Source organism: Staurois parvus, unplaced genomic scaffold (assembly GCF_062004578.1).
Source record: "Staurois parvus isolate SC_StPar_1 unplaced genomic scaffold, SC_StPar_1.0 ptg001853l, whole genome shotgun sequence".
In the NCBI taxonomy this organism is placed as follows: domain Eukaryota; kingdom Metazoa; phylum Chordata; class Amphibia; order Anura; family Ranidae; genus Staurois; species Staurois parvus.
In genome coordinates, this window is record NW_028319649.1 from 368,170 (window position 1) to 392,322 (window position 24,153).

At 52.4% G+C, this 24,153-nt stretch overlaps 1 protein-coding gene across 1 annotated transcript in view; it reads left to right on the forward strand.

The window, feature by feature from the left end:
• MMS19 (MMS19 cytosolic iron-sulfur assembly component) overlaps positions 1 to 24,153 on the forward strand; it is an 86,275-nt gene that overhangs the window by 32,628 nt on the left and 29,494 nt on the right. Inside the window, exons 8-17 of the mRNA XM_089664199.1 lie at positions 1,911 to 1,972; positions 2,159 to 2,245; positions 7,331 to 7,405; positions 9,455 to 9,532; positions 9,604 to 9,742; positions 9,832 to 9,986; positions 13,244 to 13,319; positions 18,542 to 18,667; positions 20,935 to 21,016; positions 22,464 to 22,561. Of these exons, the coding sequence (XP_089520325.1) occupies positions 1,911 to 1,972; positions 2,159 to 2,245; positions 7,331 to 7,405; positions 9,455 to 9,532; positions 9,604 to 9,742; positions 9,832 to 9,986; positions 13,244 to 13,319; positions 18,542 to 18,667; positions 20,935 to 21,016; positions 22,464 to 22,561 (978 nt within the window). The remainder of the gene's footprint in view (positions 1 to 1,910; positions 1,973 to 2,158; positions 2,246 to 7,330; positions 7,406 to 9,454; positions 9,533 to 9,603; positions 9,743 to 9,831; positions 9,987 to 13,243; positions 13,320 to 18,541; positions 18,668 to 20,934; positions 21,017 to 22,463; positions 22,562 to 24,153) is intronic.

Consider the following 24,153-nt stretch of genomic DNA (forward strand, 5'->3'; position numbering starts at 1 on the left):
CAAAGTTGGGAGCATGAAATTGTCCAAAATGTCACCTTAAGAGTTCCCTTCACTGGAACTAGGGGGCCAAGCCCAACCCCTGAGTAACGACCCCACACCATAATCCCTCCTCCACCAAAACCTTACACTTGGCACAATGCAGTCAGGCAAGTGCCGTTCTCCTGGCCACCGCCAAACCCAGACACGGCCATCGGATTCCCAGACAGAGGAGCGTGATTGGTCACTCCAGAGAACTCGTTTCCTCTGCTCTAGAATCCAGTGGCGGCGTGCTTTACACCACGGCATCCGACGCTTTGCATTGCACTTGGTGATGGAAGGCTTGGATGCAGCTGCTCGGCCATGGAAACCCATTCCATGAAGCTCTCTACGCACTGTTGTTGGGCTCATCTGAAGGCCACACCAAGTTTGGAGGTCTTTAGCTATTGACTCTGCAGACAGTTGGCGACTTCTGCGCACTGTGTGCTTCAACATGCGCTGACCCCGTCCTGTCATGTGACGTGGCCTACCACTTGGTGGCTGAGTGGCTGTTCCCAGTTGCTTCCACTTTGTTATAACCCTGGAACACCTTAATCACATGATTGGGAGGGGATTGGAACACCTGAATCACATGATTGGGAGGGGATTGGAACACCTGAATCACATGATTGGGAGGGGATTGGAACACCTGAATCACATGATTGGGAGGGGATTGGAACACCTGAATCACATGATTGGGAGGGGATTGGAACACCTGAATCACATGATTGGGAGGGGATTGGAACACCTGAATCACATGATATGGAGGGGATTGGAACACCTGAATCACATGATATGGAGGGGATTGGAACACCTGAATCACATGATATGGAGGGGATTGGAACACCTGAATCACATGATATGGAGGGGATTGGAACACCTGAATCACATGATATGGAGGGGATTGGAACACCTGAATCACATGATATGGAGGGGATTGGAACACCTGAATCACATGATATGGAGGGGATTGGAACACCTGAATCACATGATTGGGAGGGGATTGGAACACCTGAATCACATGATTGGGAGGGGATTGGAACACCTGAATCACATGATTGGGAGGGGATTGGAACACCTGAATCACATGATTGGGAGGGGATTGGAACACCTGAATCACATGATTGGGAGGGGATTGGAACACCTGAATCACATGATTGGGAGGGGATTGGAACACCTGAATCACATGATTGGGAGGGGATTGGAACACCTGAATCACATGATTGGGAGGGGATTGGAACACCTGAATCACATGATTGGGAGGGGATTGGAACACCTGAATCACATGATTGGGAGGGGATTGGAACACCTGAATCACATAATTTGGAGGGCGGGGACAATACTTTGGACAATATAGTGTACCTTCCTGTCTGTTTAATAATGGTGGAAGCTTAAGGATGAATAATAGTCAATGTTGATTGCGTGAAGTTCCAGTTTAAGATGTTGGAAGCCAATAAGCGCCCTTCAGTTCAGGGAATCCGGGATCTCTTACATAAAACAACACTGGACGTGTCAGGCGCTTATAGTGGAGTTTCTCAACCCGGGTTCCTCCAGAGGTTGATAGGTGGTTCCTTGAGCAATTTCTCCCTCAAAGAGATTCCCGCTGACACCATTGATCCTTTTAGCTATGTGTACGGGGGGAATTCTCCCCATTGACCATCATACTAATGAATTGTAGATGAAGCCATGTTTAGCAGGGGCTCCCTGAGACTTGAAGGTTATTTCAGGGGTTCCTCCGTGTTGAAAGGTTTCAGAGAGGCTGCCTTTGTGTGTCATGTCAAGTGTGTTTTTTATATCTGATTTTTTTTTTTTTTGCAAAAATAAAATGAATAGAATGCTAGTCCTCGGCCCTTTTTTCGTATTGTCCCTGAAGTAACGGAAACTTCTTATTATAGGTCCATTTGTGGAGGAGTTATTTGAAGTGGTGTCCTGCTATTTCCCCATCGACTTTACTCCGGTAGGTTTGATCTTTTGTTTTGTTCTGGGAGATCGCTGCCCGTTGGATGTGCTGTTCTTTGAAGGTTTATGTATTACCTGGATTGCCCTGCTTTGGTACAGTGCGGGTTTATGCAACTGTTGTATGATTAATAACTGCATTCTCCATATCTGCTTGTAATGTAATGATGTCTTCCTGCTTCTCCAGCCTTCCAGTGACCCACATGGCATCACCAGGGAAGACCTGATATTGGGGCTTCGGGCTGTCCTAGCAGCCACCCCTCGTTTTGCTGAGGTAAGCCTTAAAGTGATTTGTAAACACTCATTTTTAACCGCCTCCCGCCCGCCATATAGGGAAATGACGGGGCGCAAGGTGGTTCTCTCGTTCTGGGAGGACGTCGTATGACGTCTTCCCATTCTAACCACGCATGCGCGGCTCCGGGAGAGCACAGCATGGCTATCGGCGGTGCGCTGTGACCCTCGGACACAGCGGATCACCCATCAACGGAAAGAGCCGAAGATGTCTGCTCGGTCATGTGATCAGCTGTGTCCAATCACAGCTGATCTCATGTAAATATGGAAATGTCGGTTATCGGCATTTCTCTCCTAACAAGGTGTCACGCTGACAGAGGAGAGGAGAGCCGATAATCGGCTTTACTCAGAGGGGACATCTACACTGATCATCAGGGCACTGCTCAGTGTAGACCCATCAGTGCCTACCAGTGCACATCAATGCCACATATTAGTGCTCATCAGAGCTGCCTTTCAGTGTCACCTATCAGTGCCAATCAATGCCACCTATCAGTGCTGCCAATCAGTGCCGACTATCCGTGCACATCAGTGCTGAATATCAGTGCCACCTTTCAGTGCCTATCAGTAGTGTCCATCAGTGCCATCTATCAGTGTGCATCACTGCGACCTCATTAGCGCATATCAGTGGAGAAAAATCACCTGTGCCCAGCAGTGCACCCAGCAGTGTCACACACCTGTGCCCACCTGTGCCACCCACCTGTACCCACCAGTGCAGCCCGCCAGTCAGTGCCCAGCGGTTGTGCCAGTCAGTGCCCAGCAGTGATGCCAATCAGTGCCACCTATCAGTGCTGTCTATCAGTACCCATCATCAGTGTTGCCTATCAGTGCCGCCTATCCATGCCACCTCATTAGTGCTGCCTATCAGTGCCGCCTATCAGTGCCAATCAGTGCTGCCTCAACGCACATCAGTGAAGGAGAAAACTTACCTGTTTTTAAAAATTTTATAATAGAAACAAAGAAACTTTTTTTTTTTTTCAAATGTTTTGCAAATGTTTTTGTTTATAGCGCAAAAAGTAAAGCGCCCAGCGGCGATTAAATAGCACCAAAAGAAAGCTCTATTTGTGAGAATAAAATGATAAAAATTTCATATGGGTACAATGTTGCATGACCGCGCAATTGTCAATCAAAGTGCGACAGCGATGAAAGCTGAAAATTGGCCTGGTAAAGAAGGGGGTATAAGTGTCCGGTAGGCAGGAAGGGGGTAGAAGTTCCCTGTAGGCAGGAAGGGGGTAGAAGTGTCCTGTAGGCAGGAGGGGGGTAGAAGTGTCCTGTAGGCAGGAGGGGGGTAGAAGTGTCCTGTAGGCAGGAGGGGGGTAGAAGTGTCCTGTAGGCAGGAAGGGGGTAGAAGTGTCCTGTAGGCAGGAAGGGGGTAGAAGTGTCCTGTAGGCAGGAAGGGGGTAGAAGTGTCCTGTAGGCAGGAAGGGGGTAGAAGTGTCCTGTAGGCAGGAAGGGGGTAGAAGTGTCCTGTAGGCAGGAAGGGGGTAGAAGTGTCCTGTAGGCAGGAAGGGGGTAGAAGTGTCCTGTAGGCAGGAAGGGGGTAGAAGTGTCCTGTAGGCAGGAAGGGGGTAGAAGTGTCCTGTAGGCAGGAAGGGGGTAGAAGTGTCCTGTAGGCAGGAAGGGGGTAGAAGTGTCCTGTAGGCAGGAAGGGGGTAGAAGTGTCCTGTAGGCAGGAAGGGGGTAGAAGTGTCCTGTAGGCAGGAAGGGGGTAGAAGTGTCCTGTAGGCAGGAAGGGGGTAGAAGTGTCCTGTAGGCAGGAAGGGGGTAGAAGTGTCCTGTAGGCAGGAAGGGGGTAGAAGTGTCCTGTAGGCAGGAAGGGGGTAGAAGTGTCCTGTAGGCAGGAAGGGGGTAGAAGTGTCCTGTAGGCAGGAAGGGGGTAGAAGTGTCCTGTAGGCAGGAAGGGGGTAGAAGTGTCCTGTAGGCAGGAAGGGGGTAGAAGTGTCCTGTAGGCAGGAAGGGGGTAGAAGTGTCCTGTAGGCAGGAAGGGGGTAGAAGTGTCCTGTAGGCAGGAAGGGGGTAGAAGTGTCCTGTAGGCAGGAAGGGGGTAGAAGTGTCCTGTAGGCAGGAAGGGGGTAGAAGTGTCCTGTAGGCAGGAAGGGGGTAGAAGTGTCCTGTAGGCAGGAAGGGGGTAGAAGTGTCCTGTAGGCAGGAAGGGGGTAGAAGTGTCCTGTAGGCAGGAAGGGGGTAGAAGTGTCCTGTAGGCAGGAAGGGGGTAGAAGTGTCCTGTAGGCAGGAAGGGGGTAGAAGTGTCCTGTAGGCAGGAAGGGGGTAGACGTGTCCTGTAGGCAGGAAGGGGGTAGAAGTGTCCTGTAGGCAGGAAGGGGGTAGAAGTGTCCTGTAGGCAGGAAGGGGGTAGAAGTGTCCTGTAGGCAGGAAGGGGGTAGACGTGTCCTGTAGGCAGGAAGGGGGTAGAAGTGTCCTGTAGGCAGGAAGGGGGTAGAAGTGTCCTGTAGGCAGGAAGGGGGTAGAAGTGTCCTGTAGGCAGGAAGGGGGTAGAAGTGTCCTGTAGGCAGGAAGGGGGTAGAAGTGTCCTGTAGGCAGGAAGGGGGTAGAAGTGTCCTGTAGGCAGGAAGGGGGTAGAAGTGTCCTGTAGGCAGGAAGGGGGTAGAAGTGTCCTGTAGGCAGGAAGGGGGTAGAAGTGTCCTGTAGGCAGGAAGGGGGTAGAAGTGTCCTGTAGGCAGGAAGGGGGTAGAAGTGTCCTGTAGGCAGGAAGGGGGTAGAAGTGTCCTGTAGGCAGGAAGGGGGTAGAAGTGTCCTGTAGGCAGGAAGGGGGTAGAAGTGTCCTGTAGGCAGGAAGGGGGTAGAAGTGTCCTGTAGGCAGGAAGGGGGTAGAAGTGTCCTGTAGGCAGGAAGGGGGTAGAAGTGTCCTGTAGGCAGGAAGGGGGTAGAAGTGTCCTGTAGGCAGGAAGGGGGTAGAAGTGTCCTGTAGGCAGGAAGGGGGTAGAAGTGTCCTGTAGGCAGGAAGGGGGTAGAAGTGTCCTGTAGGCAGGAAGGGGGTAGAAGTGTCCTGTAGGCAGGAAGGGGGTAGAAGTGTCCTGTAGGCAGGAAGGGGGTAGAAGTGTCCTGTAGGCAGGAAGGGGGTAGAAGTGTCCTGTAGGCAGGAAGGGGGTAGAAGTGTCCTGTAGGCAGGAAGGGGGTAGAAGTGTCCTGTAGGCAGGAAGGGGGTAGAAGTGTCCTGTAGGCAGGAAGGGGGTAGAAGTGTCCTGTAGGCAGGAAGGGGGTAGAAGTGTCCTGTAGGCAGGAAGGGGGTAGAAGTGTCCTGTAGGCAGGAAGGGGGTAGAAGTGTCCTGTAGGCAGGAAGGGGGTAGAAGTGTCCTGTAGGCAGGAAGGGGGTAGAAGTGTCCTGTAGGCAGGAAGGGGGTAGAAGTGTCCTGTAGGCAGGAAGGGGGTAGAAGTGTCCTGTAGGCAGGAAGGGGGTAGAAGTGTCCTGTAGGCAGGAAGGGGGTAGAAGTGTCCTGTAGGCAGGAAGGGGGTAGACGTGTCCTGTAGGCAGGAAGGGGGTAGACGTGTCCTGTAGGCAGGAAGGGGGTAGAAGTGTCCTGTAGGCAGGAAGGGGGTAGAAGTGTCCTGTAGGCAGGAAGGGGGTAGAAGTGTCCTGTAGGCAGGAAGGGGGTAGAAGTGTCCTGTAGGCAGGAAGGGGGTAGACGTGTCCTGTAGGCAGGAAGGGGGTAGAAGTGTCCTGTAGGCAGGAAGGGGGTAGAAGTGTCCTGTAGGCAGGAAGGGGGTAGAAGTGTCCTGTAGGCAGGAAGGGGGTAGAAGTGTCCTGTAGGCAGGAAGGGGGTAGAAGTGTCCTGTAGGCAGGAAGGGGGTAGAAGTGTCCTGTAGGCAGGAAGGGGGTAGACGTGTCCTGTAGGCAGGAAGGGGGTAGACGTGTCCTGTAGGCAGGAAGGGGGTAGACGTGTCCTGTAGGCAGGAAGGGGGTAGAAGTGTCCTGTAGGCAGGAAGGGGGTAGAAGTGTCCTGTAGGCAGGAAGGGGGTAGAAGTGTCCTGTAGGCAGGAAGGGGGTAGAAGTGTCCTGTAGGCAGGAAGGGGGTAGAAGTGTCCTGTAGGCAGGAAGGGGGTAGAAGTGTCCTGTAGGCAAGTGGTTAATAAGAAAAAAAAGTTATAATCCTACACCCACAGTTGATCCAGAGGAAGGCAAAAAATCCCAGCAAAGCACGATCCAATTTGCTCCTGCAGGGGAAAAAATTCCTTCCTGATCCCCCGAGAGGCAATCGGATATTCCCTGGATCAACTTTCCCTATAAATGTTATATCCAGTTATATTCTGTGTATCCAGTTAACCCTTAGATGACCCCAGATGTTAACCCCTTCATGCCCAGTGCCATTAGTACCCTGTCAGGGCTTTTTATTAGCACTGATCACTGTATTGGTGTCACGGGGGATGTCAGTGACACCAAGTAAGTTCCTCCCAGTGTCAGAATGCCCGCTGCATTCCAGCTATAAGTCGCTGATCCCCGCGATTGCTAGTATAAAAAAAAATTAAAATTAAAATTCCAGTATCTATACCGCCATTTGTAGACGCTATAACTTTCACGTAGACCAATTTTCACGTATTGGAATTTTTAATTTTAGTGAAGACATGGAATACATTTTGGCCAAAATTTGACGAAATGTGATTTTTTTTTTTTTTTTTTTTTTTTTTTTTCTTTTTTAAATGGCTCCCACTGCTTTCTCAGCCAATGAGGGGAGAGATCAGGGACAGCTTGGCGCTACCCCAGCTCTCTCCTCATTGGATCCCTGGCTGTAGGAGCCAGTGACTCTCGCTGCTGTCTCAGCCATTGAGGATAGAGAGAGACCTGGGACAACCGAGGTTCCCATGTACACCGCTGGATCAAGGGGGGGGGGGGGGGAACTATGGGGTAAGATGCAAGTTTTTTTTTTTTTTTTTTTTTAACCTTCACGCATAGAATGCATGAAGGTAAAAAAAAAAAAAATTCAACTTTTACTATCCTTTCAGTAAATACTTATTGAAAGTGAAAATCTGAACCCTGATTGTGGTGAATCTGCATTTGTCCGTGGGAAGACATTTTTATTTAACAGCTAACTGGCTCGTGTTTTATCTCTACCAGTTCTTGTTGCCTCTGCTGATTGAGAAAATGGATTCAGATGTACAGAGTGCCAAACTGGATTCCCTGCAGACATTGGTGAGATGCTGAGTGTGCCTGGGGCTCTTCAGTACATCTGGGGCCCCTGTGTGTTTGTGGGGTTTCTGTTGTAAAAGGAGAGCGGTTTGCTGCAGGAAAATGCAGTTGTTGGGGGTAAAAAAACTTTTATCCACTATTTACCACTTCCTGTCTGGCCCATGTACATAAACGGCCAGATGGGAGCAGTGCAGGAGAGGGTTGCCATTCATAAACGGTACCCGCATTTTCAGGCTGTGCGCACTCCCAGGGAGCGCGCAGCACCGCGATTCGTTGCCCGGTGTGTCCTCTGAACACCAATCGTTGTACGGGACCTCTGTGTGAAGTCCCGATCATGTGATCACTGATTGGTCAGTCAGTGATCACATGAATAGTAGTAAGCAAGATGTCACTTCTGACCTCATTGCTTACTACTAGTGAAATCTGTGAATGATCACCGAGGTCACATGGTACAGGGCTATTCACAACAGCCTTGTACAATGTGACAAGCTGTGACCAATCACAGCTCACACAGAAGTTCTCAATAGCTGCAAGAATACAGCCAGAGAGAAGGAGAAATGATTGCTTTTACAGCCTTTATGGGTGTAAAAGCAATCAGTGTAAGAAAAAAAAAAAAAAAAATCTTCATCACCCCCCACAAGTAGTAGTGTCACCATGGTGACGGTATGTTAAAAAAAACATAAGGAAAAAGGTTTTTGAAAAATTATAATTTTTGGTTATAAACTAATTTGGGTAATTTTTTTTTTTTTTTTTTTTTACTAAAAAGATAGCCAAATAAATTTTGAAGAAAGATTTGCAAAATTTTATAAGAAAAACACTTTTTTTTTGAAAATTTTTGGACTTTTTCACTTATATAGCAAAAAAAAAAACCAATCGCAATGGTAAATAAATACCACCAAATTAAAGCTTTATCTGTCTAAAAAAAATGCAAAACAATTCATGTGGGTACAGTGTTGCATGACCGCGCAATTGTCATTCAAAGTGTGACAGTGCTGAAAGCTGAAAATTGGCCTGGACTGGAAGGGGGGGGAAAGTGTCCGGACTGGAAGGGGGGGAAAGGGTCCGGACTTGAAGGGGGGAAAGTGTCCGGACTGGAAGGGGGGGAAAGGGTCCGGACTTGAAGGGGGGAAAGGGTCCGGACTGGAAGGGGGGGAAAAGCGTTCGGACTGGAAGGGGGGGGGGAAAGCGTCCGGACTGGAAGGGGGGGGGAAAGCGTCCGGACTGGAAGGGGGGGGGAAAGCGTCCGGACTGGAAGGGGGGGGGAAAAGCGTCCGGACTGGAAGGGGGGGGGAAAAGCGTCCGGACTGGAAGGGGGGGGGGGAAAGCGTCCGGACTGGAAGGGGGGGGGGAAGCGTCCGGACTGGAAAGGGGGGGGAAAAGCGTCCGGACTGGAAGGGGGGGGGGGGAAGCGTCCGGACTGGAAGGGGGGGGGGAAAGCGTCCGGACTGGAAGGGGGGGGGGAAAAGCGTCCGGACTGGAAGGGGGGGGGAAAGCGTCCGGACTGGAAGGGGGGGGGAAAGCGTCCGGACTGGAAGGGGGGGGGGAAAGCGTCCGGACTGGAAGGGGGGGGAAAAGCGTCCGGACTGGAAGGGGGGGGGAAAAGCGTCCGGACTGGAAGGGGGGGGGGGGGAAGCGTCCGGACTGGAAGGGGGGGGGGGAGCGTCCGGACTGGAAGGGGGGGGGGGGGAGCGTCCGGACTGGAAGGGGGGGGGGGGGAGCGTCCGGACTGGAAGGGGGGGGGGGGAGCGTCTGGACTGGAAGGGGGGGGGGAGCGTCTGGACTGGAAGGGGGGGGGGGGGGAGCGTCTGGACTGGAAGGGGGGGGGGGGGGAGCGTCTGGACTGGAAGGGGGGGGGGGGGGGGAGCGTCTGGACTGGAAGGGGGGGGGGGGGGGAGCGTCTGGACTGGAAGGGGGGGGGGGAGCGTCCGGACTAGAAGGGGGGGGGGAAAGCGTCCGGACTGGAAGGGGGGGGAGCGTCCGGACTGGAAGGGGGGGGGGGGAAGCGTCCAGACTAGAAGTGGTTAATGTTTCTGAGATGATGATGTTTTACAGACCGCCGCATGCGCAGTTTATGGACAGAAGGAGCTGAAGGAGTTCCTGCCGGGACTCTGGTCTTCCATTCGCAGAGAGGTAGGTGTGCAGTTTTGGTGATTCGGTGTTACCGGCGATGGCACGTCACTAATGTCGCTCTTCCTTGTCAGGTATTTCAAACTGCGAGTGAGAAAGTGGAGTCTGAGGGTCTGGCTGCCCTCCAGGCTCTGACGGACTGTCTCTCACGCTCTGTGTTGGGCCCCGACTCTGAGGATTTGTTAGATGGATTTTTGAACAACATCCTGCAAGGTAACTAACCGGGATGCTGGTATTGAGCAGTCCAATATTTGGCAGCTGTGTGACCGGCATACTCACTAACCAGCCATTCCTTTTCCTAGATTGTAGGCATCATCTGTGTGAGCCGGACATGAAACTGGTTTGGCCCAGCGCTAAACTCCTCCAGGCCGCAGCCGGTGCCTCCTCGAGGGCGTGTCTGAAGGTGTCAGCAAGTGTCCTCCCCCTGCTGCTGGAGCAGTACAACCAGCATGCTCAGGTGAGGGGGGGGGGGTTCATGGTACAGAGATGGGAGTGTTCAGCTTTATGCCTCGTTCACACCATACGTGCAGAAAAACTGATGGAAACTGACAAGCAGAAAACTGACAACTGAAACTGACTGACGAGCCCTTAAAATGTTACTAAACCCTGGACCCCGCATTCACTATATCCGCCATCCCCGGACCCCGCATTCACTATATCCGCTCTCCCCGGACCCCGCATTCACTATATCCGCTCTCCCCGGACCTTGCATTCACTATATCCGCTCTCCCTGGACCCCGCATTCACTATATCCGCTCTCCCCGGACCCCGCATTCACTATATCCGCTCTCCCCGGACCCCGCATTCACTATATCCGCTCTCCCCGGACCCCGCATTCACTATATCCGCTCTCCCCGGACCCCGCATTCACTATATCCGCTCTCCCCGGACCCCGCATTCACTATATCCGCTCTCCCCGGACCCCGCATTCACTATATCCGCTCTCCCCGGACCCCGCATTCACTATATCCGCTCTCCCCGGACCCCGCATTCACTATATCCGCTCTCCCCGGACCCCGCATTCACTATATCCGCTCTCCCCGGACCCCGCATTCACTATATCCGCTCTCCCCGGACCCCGCATTCACTATACCCGCTCTCCCCGGACCCCGCATTCACTATACCCGCTCTCCCCGGACCCCGCATTCACTACACCCGCTCTCCCCGGACCCCGCATTCACTATACCCGCTCTCCCCGGACCCCGCATTCACTATACCCGCTCTCCCCGGACCCCGCATTCACTATATCCCTTCCCCCGGACCCCGCATTCACTATACCCGCTCTCCCCGGACCCCGCATTCACTATATCCCTTCCCCCGGACCCCGCATTCACTATATCCGCTCTCCCCGGACCCCGCATTCACTATACCCGCTCTCCCCGGACCCCGCATTCACTATACCCGCTCTCCCCGGACCCCGCATTCACTATACCCGCTCTCCCCGGACCCCGCATTCACTATACCCGCTCTCCCCGGACCCCGCATTCACTATACCCGCTCTCCCCGGACCCCGCATTCACTATATCCGCTCTCCCCGGACCCCGCATTCACTATATCCGCTCTCCCCGGACCCCGCATTCACTATATCCGCTCTCCCCGGACCCCGCATTCACTATATCCGCTCTCCCCGGACCCCGCATTCACTATACCCGCTCTCCCCGGACCCCGCATTCACTATACCCGCTCTCCCCGGACCCCGCATTCACTATACCCGCTCTCCCCGGACCCCGCATTCACTATACCCGCTCTCCCCGGACCCCGCATTCACTATATCCCTTCCCCCGGACCCCGCATTCACTATATCCCTTCCCCCGGACCCCGCATTCACTATACCCGCTCTCCCCGGACCCCGCATTCACTATATCCCTTCCCCCGGACCCCGCATTCACTATATCCGCTCTCCCCGGACCCCGCATTCACTATACCCGCTCTCCCCGGACCCCGCATTCACTATACCCGCTCTCCCCGGACCCCGCATTCACTATACCCGCTCTCCCCGGACCCCGCATTCACTATACCCGCTCTCCCCGGACCCCGCATTCACTATACCCGCTCTCCCCGGACCCCGCATTCACTGTATCCGCTCTCCCCGGACCCCGCATTCACTATACCCGCTCTCCCCGGACCCCGCATTCACTATACCCGCTCTCCCCGGACCTTTCATTCAGTATATCCGCTCTCCCCGGACCCCGCATTCACTATATCCGCTCTCCCCGGACCCCGCATTCACTATATCCGCTCTCCCTGGTCCCCGCGTTCACTATATCCGCTCTCCCCGGACCCCGCGTTCACTATATCCGCTCTCCCCGGACCCCGCGTTCACTATATCCGCTCTCCCCGGACCCCGCGTTCACTATATCCGCTCTCCCCGGACCCCGCATTCACTATACCCGCTCTCCCCGGACCTTTCATTCAGTATATCCGCTCTCCCCGGACCCCGCGTTCACTATATCCGCTCTCCCCGGACCCCGCGTTCACTATATCCGCTCTCCCCGGACCCCGCGTTCACTATACCCGCTCTCCCCGGACCCCGCATTCACTATACCCGCTCTCCCCGGACCTTTCATTCAGTATATCCGCTCTCCCCGGACCCCGCATTCACTATATCCGCTCTCCCCGGACCCCGCATTCACTATATCCGCTCTCCCTGGTCCCCGCATTCACTATATCCGCTCTCCCCGGACCCCGCGTTCACTATATCCGCTCTCCCCGGACCCCGCGTTCACTATATCCGCTCTCCCCGGACCTTGCATTCACTATATCCGCTCTCCCCGGACCCCGCATTCACTATATCCGCTCTTCCCGGACCCCGCGTTCACTATATCCGCTCTCCCCGGACCCCGCGTTCACTATATCCGCTCTCCCCGGACCCCGCATTCACTATATCCGCTCTCCCCGGACCCCGCATTCACTATATCCGCTCTCCCCGGACCCCGCATTCACTATATCCGCTCTCCCCGGACCCCACGTTCACTATATCCGCTCTCCCCGGACCCCACGTTCACTATATCCGCTCTCCCCGGACCCCGCATTCCCTATATCTGCTCTCCCCGGACCCCGCGTTCACTATATCTGCTCTCCCCGGACCCCGCGTTCACTATATCTGCTCTCCCCGGACCCCGCGTTCACTATATCTGCTCTCCCCGGACCCCGCGTTCACTATATCTGCTCTCCCCGGACCCCGCGTTCACTATATCTGCTCTCCCCGGACCCCGCGTTCCCTATATCTGCTCTTCCCGGACCCCGCAGTCACTATATCCGCTCTCCCCGGACCCCGCGTTCACTATATCCGCTCTCCCACAGTACACACAAAATGTGAATGGCACTGGGTAGGAAGGGGTTAACTGGGGAGATCAAAGAGTTGTGTGCTGTGTGTGCTTTACTAGGGAGACATATATATATATGATTTTTCGCAGCCCTGTAGCAGTATTTCTGTCATAGGGCAGCAGACAAGTGAAGGACAATGTGCAAAATTTAAAAGAATACAATAATTTGAAGAATGTGTGTTTGTCGCTATTTTCAGCAATGAGAGCTGACTATCAGGAATGAACATAATTCGTACAATTCACACACGCATTATTGCTGGTAGATTGTGCCTTTTGTCCGCCTGTCATTGGGCAGCAGTGTTTTTAGATGATCTTCTTCCCTGCTGACTCCATTTCTCCGTGACATTTATGAGTCTATATCTTTCATTTCCTTTCTGTTTGATTTTAGAGCAGCCATCGAAGGACCATACTGGAGATGACGCTGGGATTCCTTAAGCTGCAGAGTAAATGGCTGTTTGAGGAAGGTACGTTTCTGGGGCCGTATTCCCCGATTCTCCAACACTGTAAAAGCTAAAGCTGCAAAGTTGTGGATGTGAAAGGATAAGTTCACCTTTGGGAAGGCTTTACATGTTCCCGATCCTGCAGCCACCCCCGTGGCAGCAGTACGGTGAGAAGTTCCCCATATTGCCTGTCACTTTTTAAACACCACGCGATTGAGTGGGGCTCCGCCCACTCGGCTGCATCATTCACTCATTTACGATGTTCTGTGAATGATTGAACTACAAGTCCCGACAGCCTTAGCGGCTTGTAGTTCTCATTGAACCTCCATGGCGTTGTGCAGTGCCCTGCTAGTTCATTGAGCCAGAAGTATATATACCCGAAGTTGACAGGTTTCCGCTGCGATCGCCTAGGCCAGGGGTCTCCAAACTTTCTAAACATAGGGCCAGTTTACCGTCCTACAGACTTTAGGGGGGCCAGACTGTGGCCATTGGGAGTAGAAAATGTCCCGGCGTTAGTTGGAGTAAACAGTGCCCCATCGTTGGTGTTGATTGGTAGGAATTGTTCCCCATTATTGGTAGGAATTATGCCCCAACAATGGTGTAATTGGGCCACATTGTCTGTCATTGGGAGGAATTGTGCCCATCACTGGTGTCATTGGAAAGAATTGTGCCCCATCACTGGTGTTATTGGGCCCCATCATTGGTGTCATTGGGAGAAATTGTGTGCCATTGTTGGTTTCATTAGAAAAAATTGTGCCCATCACTGGTGTCATTGGAAAGAATTGTGCCCATCACTGGTGTCATTGGAAAGAATTGTGCCCCATCACTGGTGTCATTGGAAAGAATTGTGCCCCATCACTGGTGTTATTGGGCCCCATCGTTGGTGTCATTGTGAGGAATTTGTGTGCCATTGTTGGTGTCATTGGAAAGAATTGTGCCCATCACTAGTGTCATTGGAAAGAATTGTGCCCCCTCACTGGTGTCATTGGAAAGAATTGTGCCCCGTCACTGGTGTCATTGGAAAGAATTGTGCCCCATCACTGGTGTCATTGGAAAGAATTGTGCCCCGTCACTGGTGTCATTGGAAAGAATTGTGCCCCGTCACTGGTGTCATTGGAAAGAATTGTGCCCCCTCACTGGTGTCATTGGAAAGAATTGTGCCCCGTCACTGGTGTCATTGGAAAGAATTGTGCCCCATCACTGGTGTCATTGGAAAGAATTGTGCCCCGTCACTGGTGTCATTGGAAAGAATTGTGCCCCCTCACTGGTGTCATTGGAAAGAATTGTGCCCCGTCACTGGTGTCATTGGAAAGAATTGTGCCCCATCACTGGTGTCATTGGAAAGAATTGTGCCCATCACTAGTGTCATTGGAAAGAATTGTGCCCCCTCACTGGTGTCATTGGAAAGAATTGTGCCCCGTCACTGGTGTCATTGGAAAGAATTGTGCCCCGTCACTGGTGTCATTGGAAAGAATTGTGCCCCGTCACTGGTGTCATTGGAAAGAATTGTGCCCCGTCACTGGTGTCATTGGAAAGAATTGTGCCCCGTCACTGGTGTCATTGGAAAAAATTGTGCCCCGTCACTGGTGTCATTGGAAAGAATTGTGCCCCATCACTGGTGTCATTGGAAAGAATTGTGCCCCATCACTGGTGTTATTGGGCCCCATCGCTGGTGACATTGGTAGGAATTGTGTGCCATTGTTGGTGTCATTGGGAGGAATTGTGTCCCATCGTTGGTGTCAGTGAGTAAAGTAGTGCTCCAAGGCCCACATAAAAGCAAGCAAAGGGCCGCAGTTTGGAGACCACTGGCCTAGGCGATTGGAATAGGAAGTTGTCCTCCCTCCCTGTAGTCTTCTAGGACACGTGACAGGTCCTAGAAGACTAAGGGACCATTCAGAAAGCGCAGTGCTACTTGCACATGTGCAGCGGGCACCCGGCTGTGAAGCTGCAAGCTGTCACTGCTGGGTGTACACACTGAAGATGCCAGGAACACAGCGGCCTGTGAAACTGGCTGTGGGGAGGGACACCGCTGGACCGAGGGAGAGGTAAGTGTCCGTATATTAAAAGTCAGCAGCTACAGTGCTTGTAGCTGCTGATTTTTTATTTTTTTTTTTTTATTTTCACTGGGATTACACTTTAACCTCCCTAGCGGTCTGATTATGTACATATTTCTGTGCTCAAAGCGGTACATTTTTTTTGCATGGAAATATGTATTTTTTTTTTTTAGGAATATCTGTAATTTGTAGGAATAACTCCCTGAAATCTGTCCGGACAAGAGTCTAGTAAACATCCCGGGGAGGATAAAATTTGAAACACGAAATCATAAATTATAATTTAATAAATAATCATAAAAAATAATAATAATAAATGTAATTCAATAATATAATCACCAAAAACACTGAAATGTGAAATAGAGCGCCAAGTCGGCCCATCGCTGAGCTCAGTCGCAGAATCGTTTTCAGTGTCTGATGAGGAATTTCCCCCACCAATCATTATCACTCAATTCTGCAAGTGGTTCTGATTTACTATCGCTGTTCTCTAGCCGGTCTAAAACCGCGTCTGACCTAAAGGGACGCTTTTTGGACGCCATGGACGTTTCTCAGTTACAGGCAAAAAGAACGGTAAAAATGCAGGCAGGGCGCCGGACAAAGCACTCGGGACAAAATGTATGTGAAATGGTTTGATACAGGAATGTTATACGATGTGATTTTAGTGAATTTAGGGAATGTTACTTTTGCACATTCTTAAATTTCCCGCCGTTCCGTCCCCCGTACGTTTCGACGCTCGCAGGGAATGGAACCCAGAAGACATCGGCTGGAAGACATTGCTGGAGACACTGCAGGGGGGACATCGCGGGAGCGCAGGACAAGGTAAATGCAGAAGAGATCCCGGGGAAACGCTGCAGTGTATTCCCGAGTGTAGCTCGGGGGGGGGTTACTGCTTTTGGTACTGAAACTTTACCGCGAGCTACACTCAGGAATACCGCCAGGGAGGTTAAGCCCTTCCCGTCGACGTTTTATACGCACAAATGCTGCTTTAACAAAGTGGGCCGTCTTCTGTGGGGCTGCACACGTGTCAATACAAATTAAAACACGTAAAAAAAAAAAAAAAAAATTCTAAAAGCACCCCTGCACATACATGTGTAGGTCCTGCCCGTGTACATAAACAGCATTTGCACCGTGAACATCCCAGTGACACCAGTAGTTCTATGGCCGCCGCTCACAGGTACACTGATAAACCTGGAAAGATTTTGAAACTGTTACCTATAAAAAAAAAATTTTAGGTACCGCAGTTTGTCGCCATTTCTCGGCTGCAGGAAATTTTGAGCCTTGACATGTCGGTATCTTTGTACTCGAATCAACCTCGTCTTGTATATTTTACCTAAAAATGAGGTTTCGTGTTTGCACGCACTAAAATCCATTTTAGCGTATTTTTCCTGAAACTTCGTGTCTTCTAGACAGCTGTGCAAGTATTGCGTGGCATAAAAAAAGTTGCAACAGCCACCATTTTATTCTCCAGGGCCTCTGTAAGGGACTGCCCGGCGGTATCACTAGCACTCCAGTGAATAGGCGTCCCCAGCGCACGGAATCTAAGTCCCAGGGTGCTTGTTCATTAGGGCCCCTGATGGTGGGGATGGACTTGGAGCCCCCCGAGACCAGGTCGTGACTACTGGGTACGTCCGTCAGTGGTAGTGGTATGCGCCAAGGGCTCCCACGGGAAGGAGTCTGATATGAGGAGGTCAGACGACCCCTCTGCGAGGGATGGACGGATGGATGAGCAAGGTCAGGCGGGCCGGGTCGGTAACAGAGAGGACGGTAAGGTACAAGGCAGCGGGCAGAGAATGGTCGGGTCACACGCCAGGTCAGCAACAGCAGGTCAAATCCAATAGGGGGCATCCAGGAGAGAGGTCAGGCAAAGCAAGGGTCAGGACAGGAGAAATAGGGAAGGTCAGGTACAATCCGGGTTAATAACTTACAGGGCACAGGTTCACAGAATCACAGGATGCAGGAAAGACCAGAAGGCACTGAATGACAGCTCAGGGCCATTTAAATATCCCGCCCTGCGCTGCCATTGGTGCCCAGCGGGCGGCAGCAGCTTCTACTGCGCATGCGCGAACTCGAACGCCACGGCCGGCCCGGACCTAGTGCCCGTGTCCCTGCACAGGGCGGTGCACTGCGCCTGCGCCGGGACCATCGCGGCGGGGATCGAGGAGATCCCTGACAGCCTCTGCTTTCCAAATGTATCTAATGTATGGTAGTTCCAATGACCCGTACACACGATAAGAAAATCAGACGAAAACGATCGTATGAGGAGCGATCGTCCGACAATCTGATCGTTCGTACACAGCATTCCAGGGCCAATCACGACAATATCCGAAGGGACAAGCGCAGAAATGTTTGTGTGATACCAGTTCAGACGTTTTTCGTTTAATCAGCACAGCCGTCATCCGAAAATACAATACAAGACTTCTTTTTTGAAGAAACATTTTTCATACGAGAATTTTTGTAAGTTTAGTTCCCTTTTCATTTTCAATATGGAGACTAGCGTGCAAAAAAAACCAAAGCGGATGATCCTTCGTCCGACATTCTTATCGTGTGTTCGGTGGCGTAAGTCGTTTTATGGGCGAAATATAAAAATGCTGATTGTGTGTGGAAATGTGAGAATTGTTAAAAAAACAAAAAACAAATCGGGGACCAGTGCAGGATCCACACAGGGAACACTGAGGTAGGCAGTAGCTGGGCACTAAATGTTTTTACAGATGTATCTCACAAATGATATTTTAGGAAGAAGGGAGCAGACAGAGGATGGTAAACTGATAATAAAGGGAATTTATGATTTATTTCAGGGACTTCTATAGCACCGTCAATTTTACGCAGCGCTTTACATATATATTGTACATTCACATCAGTCCCCGCCCCCGAGGGGCGCACAATCTAAGGTCCCTAACTCCTCTTCATACATACACATATTAGGGCCAATTTTAACAGCAGCCAATTCACCTACCAGCATGTCTTTGGACTGTGGGAGGAAACCCGCACAGGGAGAGCAGGCAAACTCCAGGCAGGTGGTGCCGTGGTTGGGATTGGGACTTGTTACAAAGGCCATGACAGTGCACTGGTGAAAACACATTTGTTCTAAGAGGAAAAAAGAGACCGTCTTGTGCTGGCTGTACATTGCAAAAAGCATGAAGGAGGTGCACGGTGGGCAGCGTTTGGGGCTTTAATTCTTGTTTTTTATTCTATCAGATGGAAACGGTTTGCAGAGTTTCAGAGAAGCTTTGTGTAGCATGATGTTCTCCGCCGTCACCGATCCCAGCGCTCAGCTCCACCTGGTGGCAGTGAAGGCAATGACCGTGCTCTCCACACATCAAGGTTTGCTTCTCTTTGCTGTAAATGTCACTTCAGACCTTCGCTTAAAGGAATATGTACCTTCCTCATTCTCTGCAAGATTTCTGTACAAATAGCTTTTTGTAAATGTGTAAAGTGTTCCTAAACCCAGGACCCGGCATTGCCTATGGGCTGCTCCCACCCCGGGCCCGGCATTGCCTATGGGCTGCTCCCACCCCGGGCCCGGCATTGCCTATGGCGGCTCCCACCCCGGGCCCGGCATTGCCTATGGCGGCTCCCACCCCGGGCCCGGCATTGCCTATGGCGGCTCCCACCCCGGGCCCGGCATTGCCTATGGCGGCTCCCACCCCGGGCCCGGCATTGCCTATGGGCCGCTCCCACCCCGGGCCCGGCATTGCCTATGGCGGCTCCCACCCCGGGCCCGGCATTGCCTATGGGCGGCTCCCACCCCGGGCCCGGCATTGCCTATGGGCCGCTCCCACCCCGGGCCCGGGTATTGCCTATGGGCCGCTCCCACCCCGGGCCCGGGTATTGCCTATGGGCCGCTCCCACCCCGGGCCCGGGTATTGCCTATGGGCCGCTCCCACCCCGGGCCCGGGTATTGCCTATGGGCCGCTCCCACCCCGGGCCCGGGTATTGCCTATGGGCCGCTCCCACCCCGGGCCCGGGTATTGCCTATGGGCCGCTCCCACCCCGGGCCCGGGTATTGCCTATGGGCCGCTCCCACCCCGGGCCCGGGTATTGCCTATGGGCCGCTCCCACCCCGGGCCCGGGTATTGCCTATGGGCCGCTCCCACCCCGGGCCCGGGTATTGCCTATGGGCCGCTCCCACCCCGGGCCCGGGTATTGCCTATGGGCCGCTCCCACCCCGGGCCCGGGTATTGCCTATGGGCCGCTCCCACCCCGGGCCCGGGTATTGCCTATGGGCCGCTCCCACCCCGGGCCCGGGTATTGCCTATGGGCCGCTCCCACCCCGGGCCCGGGTATTGCCTATGGGCCGCTCCCACCCCGGGCCCGGGTATTGCCTATGGGCCGCTCCCACCCCGGGCCCGGGTATTGCCTATGGGCCGCTCCCACCCCGGGCCCGGGTATTGCCTATGGGCCGCTCCCACCCCGGGCCCGGGTATTGCCTATGGGCCGCTCCCACCCCGGGCCCGGGTATTGCCTATGGGCCGCTCCCACCCCGGGCCCGGGTATTGCCTATGGGCCGCTCCCACCCCGGGCCCGGGTATTGCCTATGGGCCGCTCCCACCCCGGGCCCGGGTATTGCCTATGGGCCGCTCCCACCCCGGGCCCGGGTATTGCCTATGGGCCGCTCCCACCCCGGGCCCGGGTATTGCCTATGGGCCGCTCCCACCCCGGGCCCGGGTATTGCCTATGGGCCGCTCCCACCCCGGGCCCGGGTATTGCCTATGGGCCGCTCCCACCCCGGGCCCGGGTATTGCCTATGGGCCGCTCCCACCCCGGGCCCGGGTATTGCCTATGGGCCGCTCCCACCCCGGGCCCGGGTATTGCCTATGGGCCGCTCCCACCCCGGGCCCGGGTATTGCCTATGGGCCGCTCCCACCCCGGGCCCGGGTATTGCCTATGTGTATGGGGGGTGGTAGTGGTAGGCTGTCTTGGGTGGGAGGGGGGGGGTCATTGCTGATCAATGTCAGGCTTTTATTGTAGGGGAGGGGGGTGTTTGGCAGTGTCAGGGTGTCTCTGTGGGGGTTGGGGGGGGAAGACGATTTTTGTGTTGCCTAGGGCAGCACGAAACCTAAATACACCGCTGGCAGTTGGCAGGGCACAGGCTTTTCTAGGCAGGTTGTGTTTGCTTTAGAAAGATAAATGGAAGTGTAAGACATTGCTCATCTTTAGTTTCGGTGCACTGAGCGTTCCGTTGGGCATTAACCTCTTCATGCCGGCTGCACACAAATGTGTCTGGGCCTAGACGCCGAGCAGCCGCCCATTTGTGTGCAATTAACAAAAACATATGTGCTGAGAGCGCGCACCCTGCACGCTCCCAGCACACGTCCGGTACTCATGGAAAGGTCCCAATATGCTCTTTCAATCGGGACCTCTCCCGATCATGCGACTGCCGTGATGACGTGTCACGGCGGTCACATGATCCCCAAACCCCGCCCATCCCGCCTCCCAGCTTCTGAAACTCTTAAAGGGCCGGGTGGCGCCGGCGGGAAGGGGGTTAAACCCCCTCAGCTTTTATCTGACAGTGAAATATCGGTTTTGGATTGACTGACGCGTTTGAAGAGAATTGCTGTTTGCTCATTTGTCTTTCTTCTTCTCTGAAGGCTTCTTGTCTGCTGGTGATATTGATCTTGTGGTGGAACATCTGACACTTCTTATCCTGGAAGAGACCGACCCGCAGAGCTGGTACATTTGTGTTGACTACACCTTTCAGTGAAACCTTTTTCTCTCGTCCATTGAGGTGGAGTAGGGGTGGGGGACACGGGGAGTCTTATCCGCTTGATCTCCAGGACTTTTCCTGACACTTTTCTTTTACATGTAAAAATCAGCTGATCACATGCATTCTTCCAAAGCAAAAAAAAAACCCCTATAGGCATACACGCTAAACTGAGCATGTGCAGAGTGCCTCCTAGAGCTCTGTACTATCAGCAGATGGATTGGGGACAGTAGAAGGGGAGGATCAGAGAAGACAGGATCAAACAGCCTTTTTACACAATGCGGTGGATTTACCCCCCTAGGTTCCACAATGAGTATAACCAGCATGCTTTGCTGCATCTACAGACTGACTATTGTTGTGGGTTTAGGAACACTTTAGTGTTGGTAAGATGATTGACAAACCTGAGCCCTGAGCACAGAAACCTTCTTTTACATACATTTCTCGATAGAAGGTAAAAGTCCATTTTGTGTGCAGCAAATGTTCTTGCAATCCCAGATGTTACCATATAAAACTAATCATCACTGTGCTGTACATAGCCTGTGCAGAGAGCAGAGATGTTGGAGGGGCCCAGCATGTTTACCCACTATAAGGCTGCCTGCAGAAAACTACAGTAGGGGGCGGAGACCAGACCTGTCACCCTGCACAATGAGAGAGCTGAGCTGTGGGAGGGGCCTGGCAGACCACACCTACTACAGGCTACCTTCAGAAAACTACTAAAGGGGCGGAGACAAGACCAGTCACCCTGTACCATGAGAACAGAGCTGTGGGAGGGGCCCAGCAGACCACACCCACTACAGGCTGCCTGCAGAAAACTACCAAAGGGGCGGAGGCAAGACCAGTCACCCTGTGCCATGAGAGCAGAGCTGTGGGAGGGGTCCAGCAGACCTCACCCACTACAGGCTGCCTGCAGAAAACTACAGTAGGGGGCGGAGACAAGACCAGGCACTCTGCACAATCAGAGAGCAGAGCTGTGGGAGGGGCCCGGCAGACCACACTGACTACAGGCTGCCTTCAGAAAGTTATAGGAGGCGGTGCAGACGAGACCAGTCACCCTGCACAATGAGAGAGCTGTGCTGTGGGAGGGGCCCAGCAAGCCCCACCCACTACAGGCTGCCTGCAGAAAAACTACCAAAGGGGCGGAGTTAAGACTAGTCAGCTTGCAGAAAGAGAGCAGAGCTGTGGGAGGGGCCCGTCAGACCACACCCACTGCAGGCTGCCTGCAGAAAACTACTAAAGGGGTGCAGACAAGACCAGTCACCCTGCACAAGGAGGGAGAGCAGCAATGGCTGGTCTTTATTACAGGAAGTCCCTGCACAGAGGCATTATGGGGCTTGTTGGAAGTTATGTTTTAGGGGTGTATTTTCCCGTATTGACACTCTGCATATCTCAAGGCTAATTATGTTTTGTGTATTGTAGCCAGGCTGCGATTGAAGCTTCAGGAACGTTGGCTGAAATTCATCCAGCGGTGTTCATTGGTAGGATGGTACCTCAGCTGTGTTCACGGCTACAGATGGGTAGGTGAAACGCAACTTACCTTTATTATGGGCATTGCCCCTCATAAAGTAATATGTTTTATGTTACCTGTCACTATAGCACTGTCATGTGAGCGCAAATATATACAAATGTCTAATGGGATTATTATAATATACACTATAAAATTAAAAATTAGTGAAGCGCTTGTATCACATGAATATAATCATGTATCTCCATATAGTGTAATTATAAATCAAAGTGACCACTATATATAATAAATGTGTGTTGACTCCCTCTAGTGAAAAGAAAAAATAGTAACCAAAATAGCTAAATAACACACATTAGGAAACTAAATATATAGTGCATAAATCAAATATAATGAACAGAATATATATACGTGAAAACAGAATATTGGCCACATACAATGGTGTCTAAATTATACATAAATGATATATGCCATAGGTGAACAAGACAATATCAAAGGTGAAAAAAATATTCCATGCATGTGACTGTGCTTTAAGCTGGAACACACACGTGATCTCCACTTCTAAGTGCAAGTACTCTCCTTCAAATGGCAGCAATGCCTGCTCACCTCCCTTCCTCCACCCACACAGGGCCTCAAAGCAGTTACCACCTCAGTGGTGTATTCCTCTGGCAGACTCCTTATTCCTCCTCCTCTCTTATGCAACTCATAAAAAGACAAGAAAGCCTTCCATAGTGTAGTAAATTTAATAGGCAAAGTTAAAAATTACAAAGTTTTCCACTCACATGCTCCTTTCCATAAAAAAGCGTTTTTCCCAGCCTGTGGGTAGATATGCATGCACCTGGGGGAATCCAATATGGCCACTGTGTCCGGACATACGTCACCAGGAAGTTTGTCTACTTCATATGTGGGCGTGGCCTATGTATGCATTCACCACTACATGCGAGCATGGGGGGACGGGGGCACTTTAAAAACAAACAGTGTAAAAAAAAAAGTTTAATCAGTTTTTTTAATCAGTTTTATTCCAATCACAAGGAATGCATGCATCCCCTGTGATAGAAACAGTGACAGGTCTTTATGGAGAGATATGGGGGTCAATAAGACCCCACATCTCTCTTCTACAATGTAAAGCATTGGATCAAAAAAAGGGGGTGGACAGCGACAACGGCGAAGGGGCAGGGTTATTTTCTGCACATCCATTGGTGCTTATTTTCATATCGGCAGACGGGTGTTTTTGGCCGAAACGTTTCGGCCACCGAAATTTCGGTATACCCCTAGTGTAAAGTTTGATGGAGGGGGTATTATGGTGTGGGGGTGTTCCTCAGAGGTTGGACTTGGCCCCCTAGTTCCAGTGAAGGGAACTCTTAAGGTGACATTTTGGACAATTTCATGCTCCCAACTTTGTGGGAAGAGTTTGGGGATGGCCCCTTCCTGTTCCAACATGACTGCCCACCAGTGCACAAAGCAAGGTCCATAAAGACATGGAGGAGCCAGTTTGGGGTGGAGGAACTTGACTGCCCTGCACAGAGTCCTGACCTCAACCCCATAGAACACCTTTGGGATGAATTAGAGCGGAGACTGCGAGCCAGGCCTCCTCCCCCGACATCAGTGCCTGACCTGACAAATGTGCTTCTGGAAGAATGGTCCAAC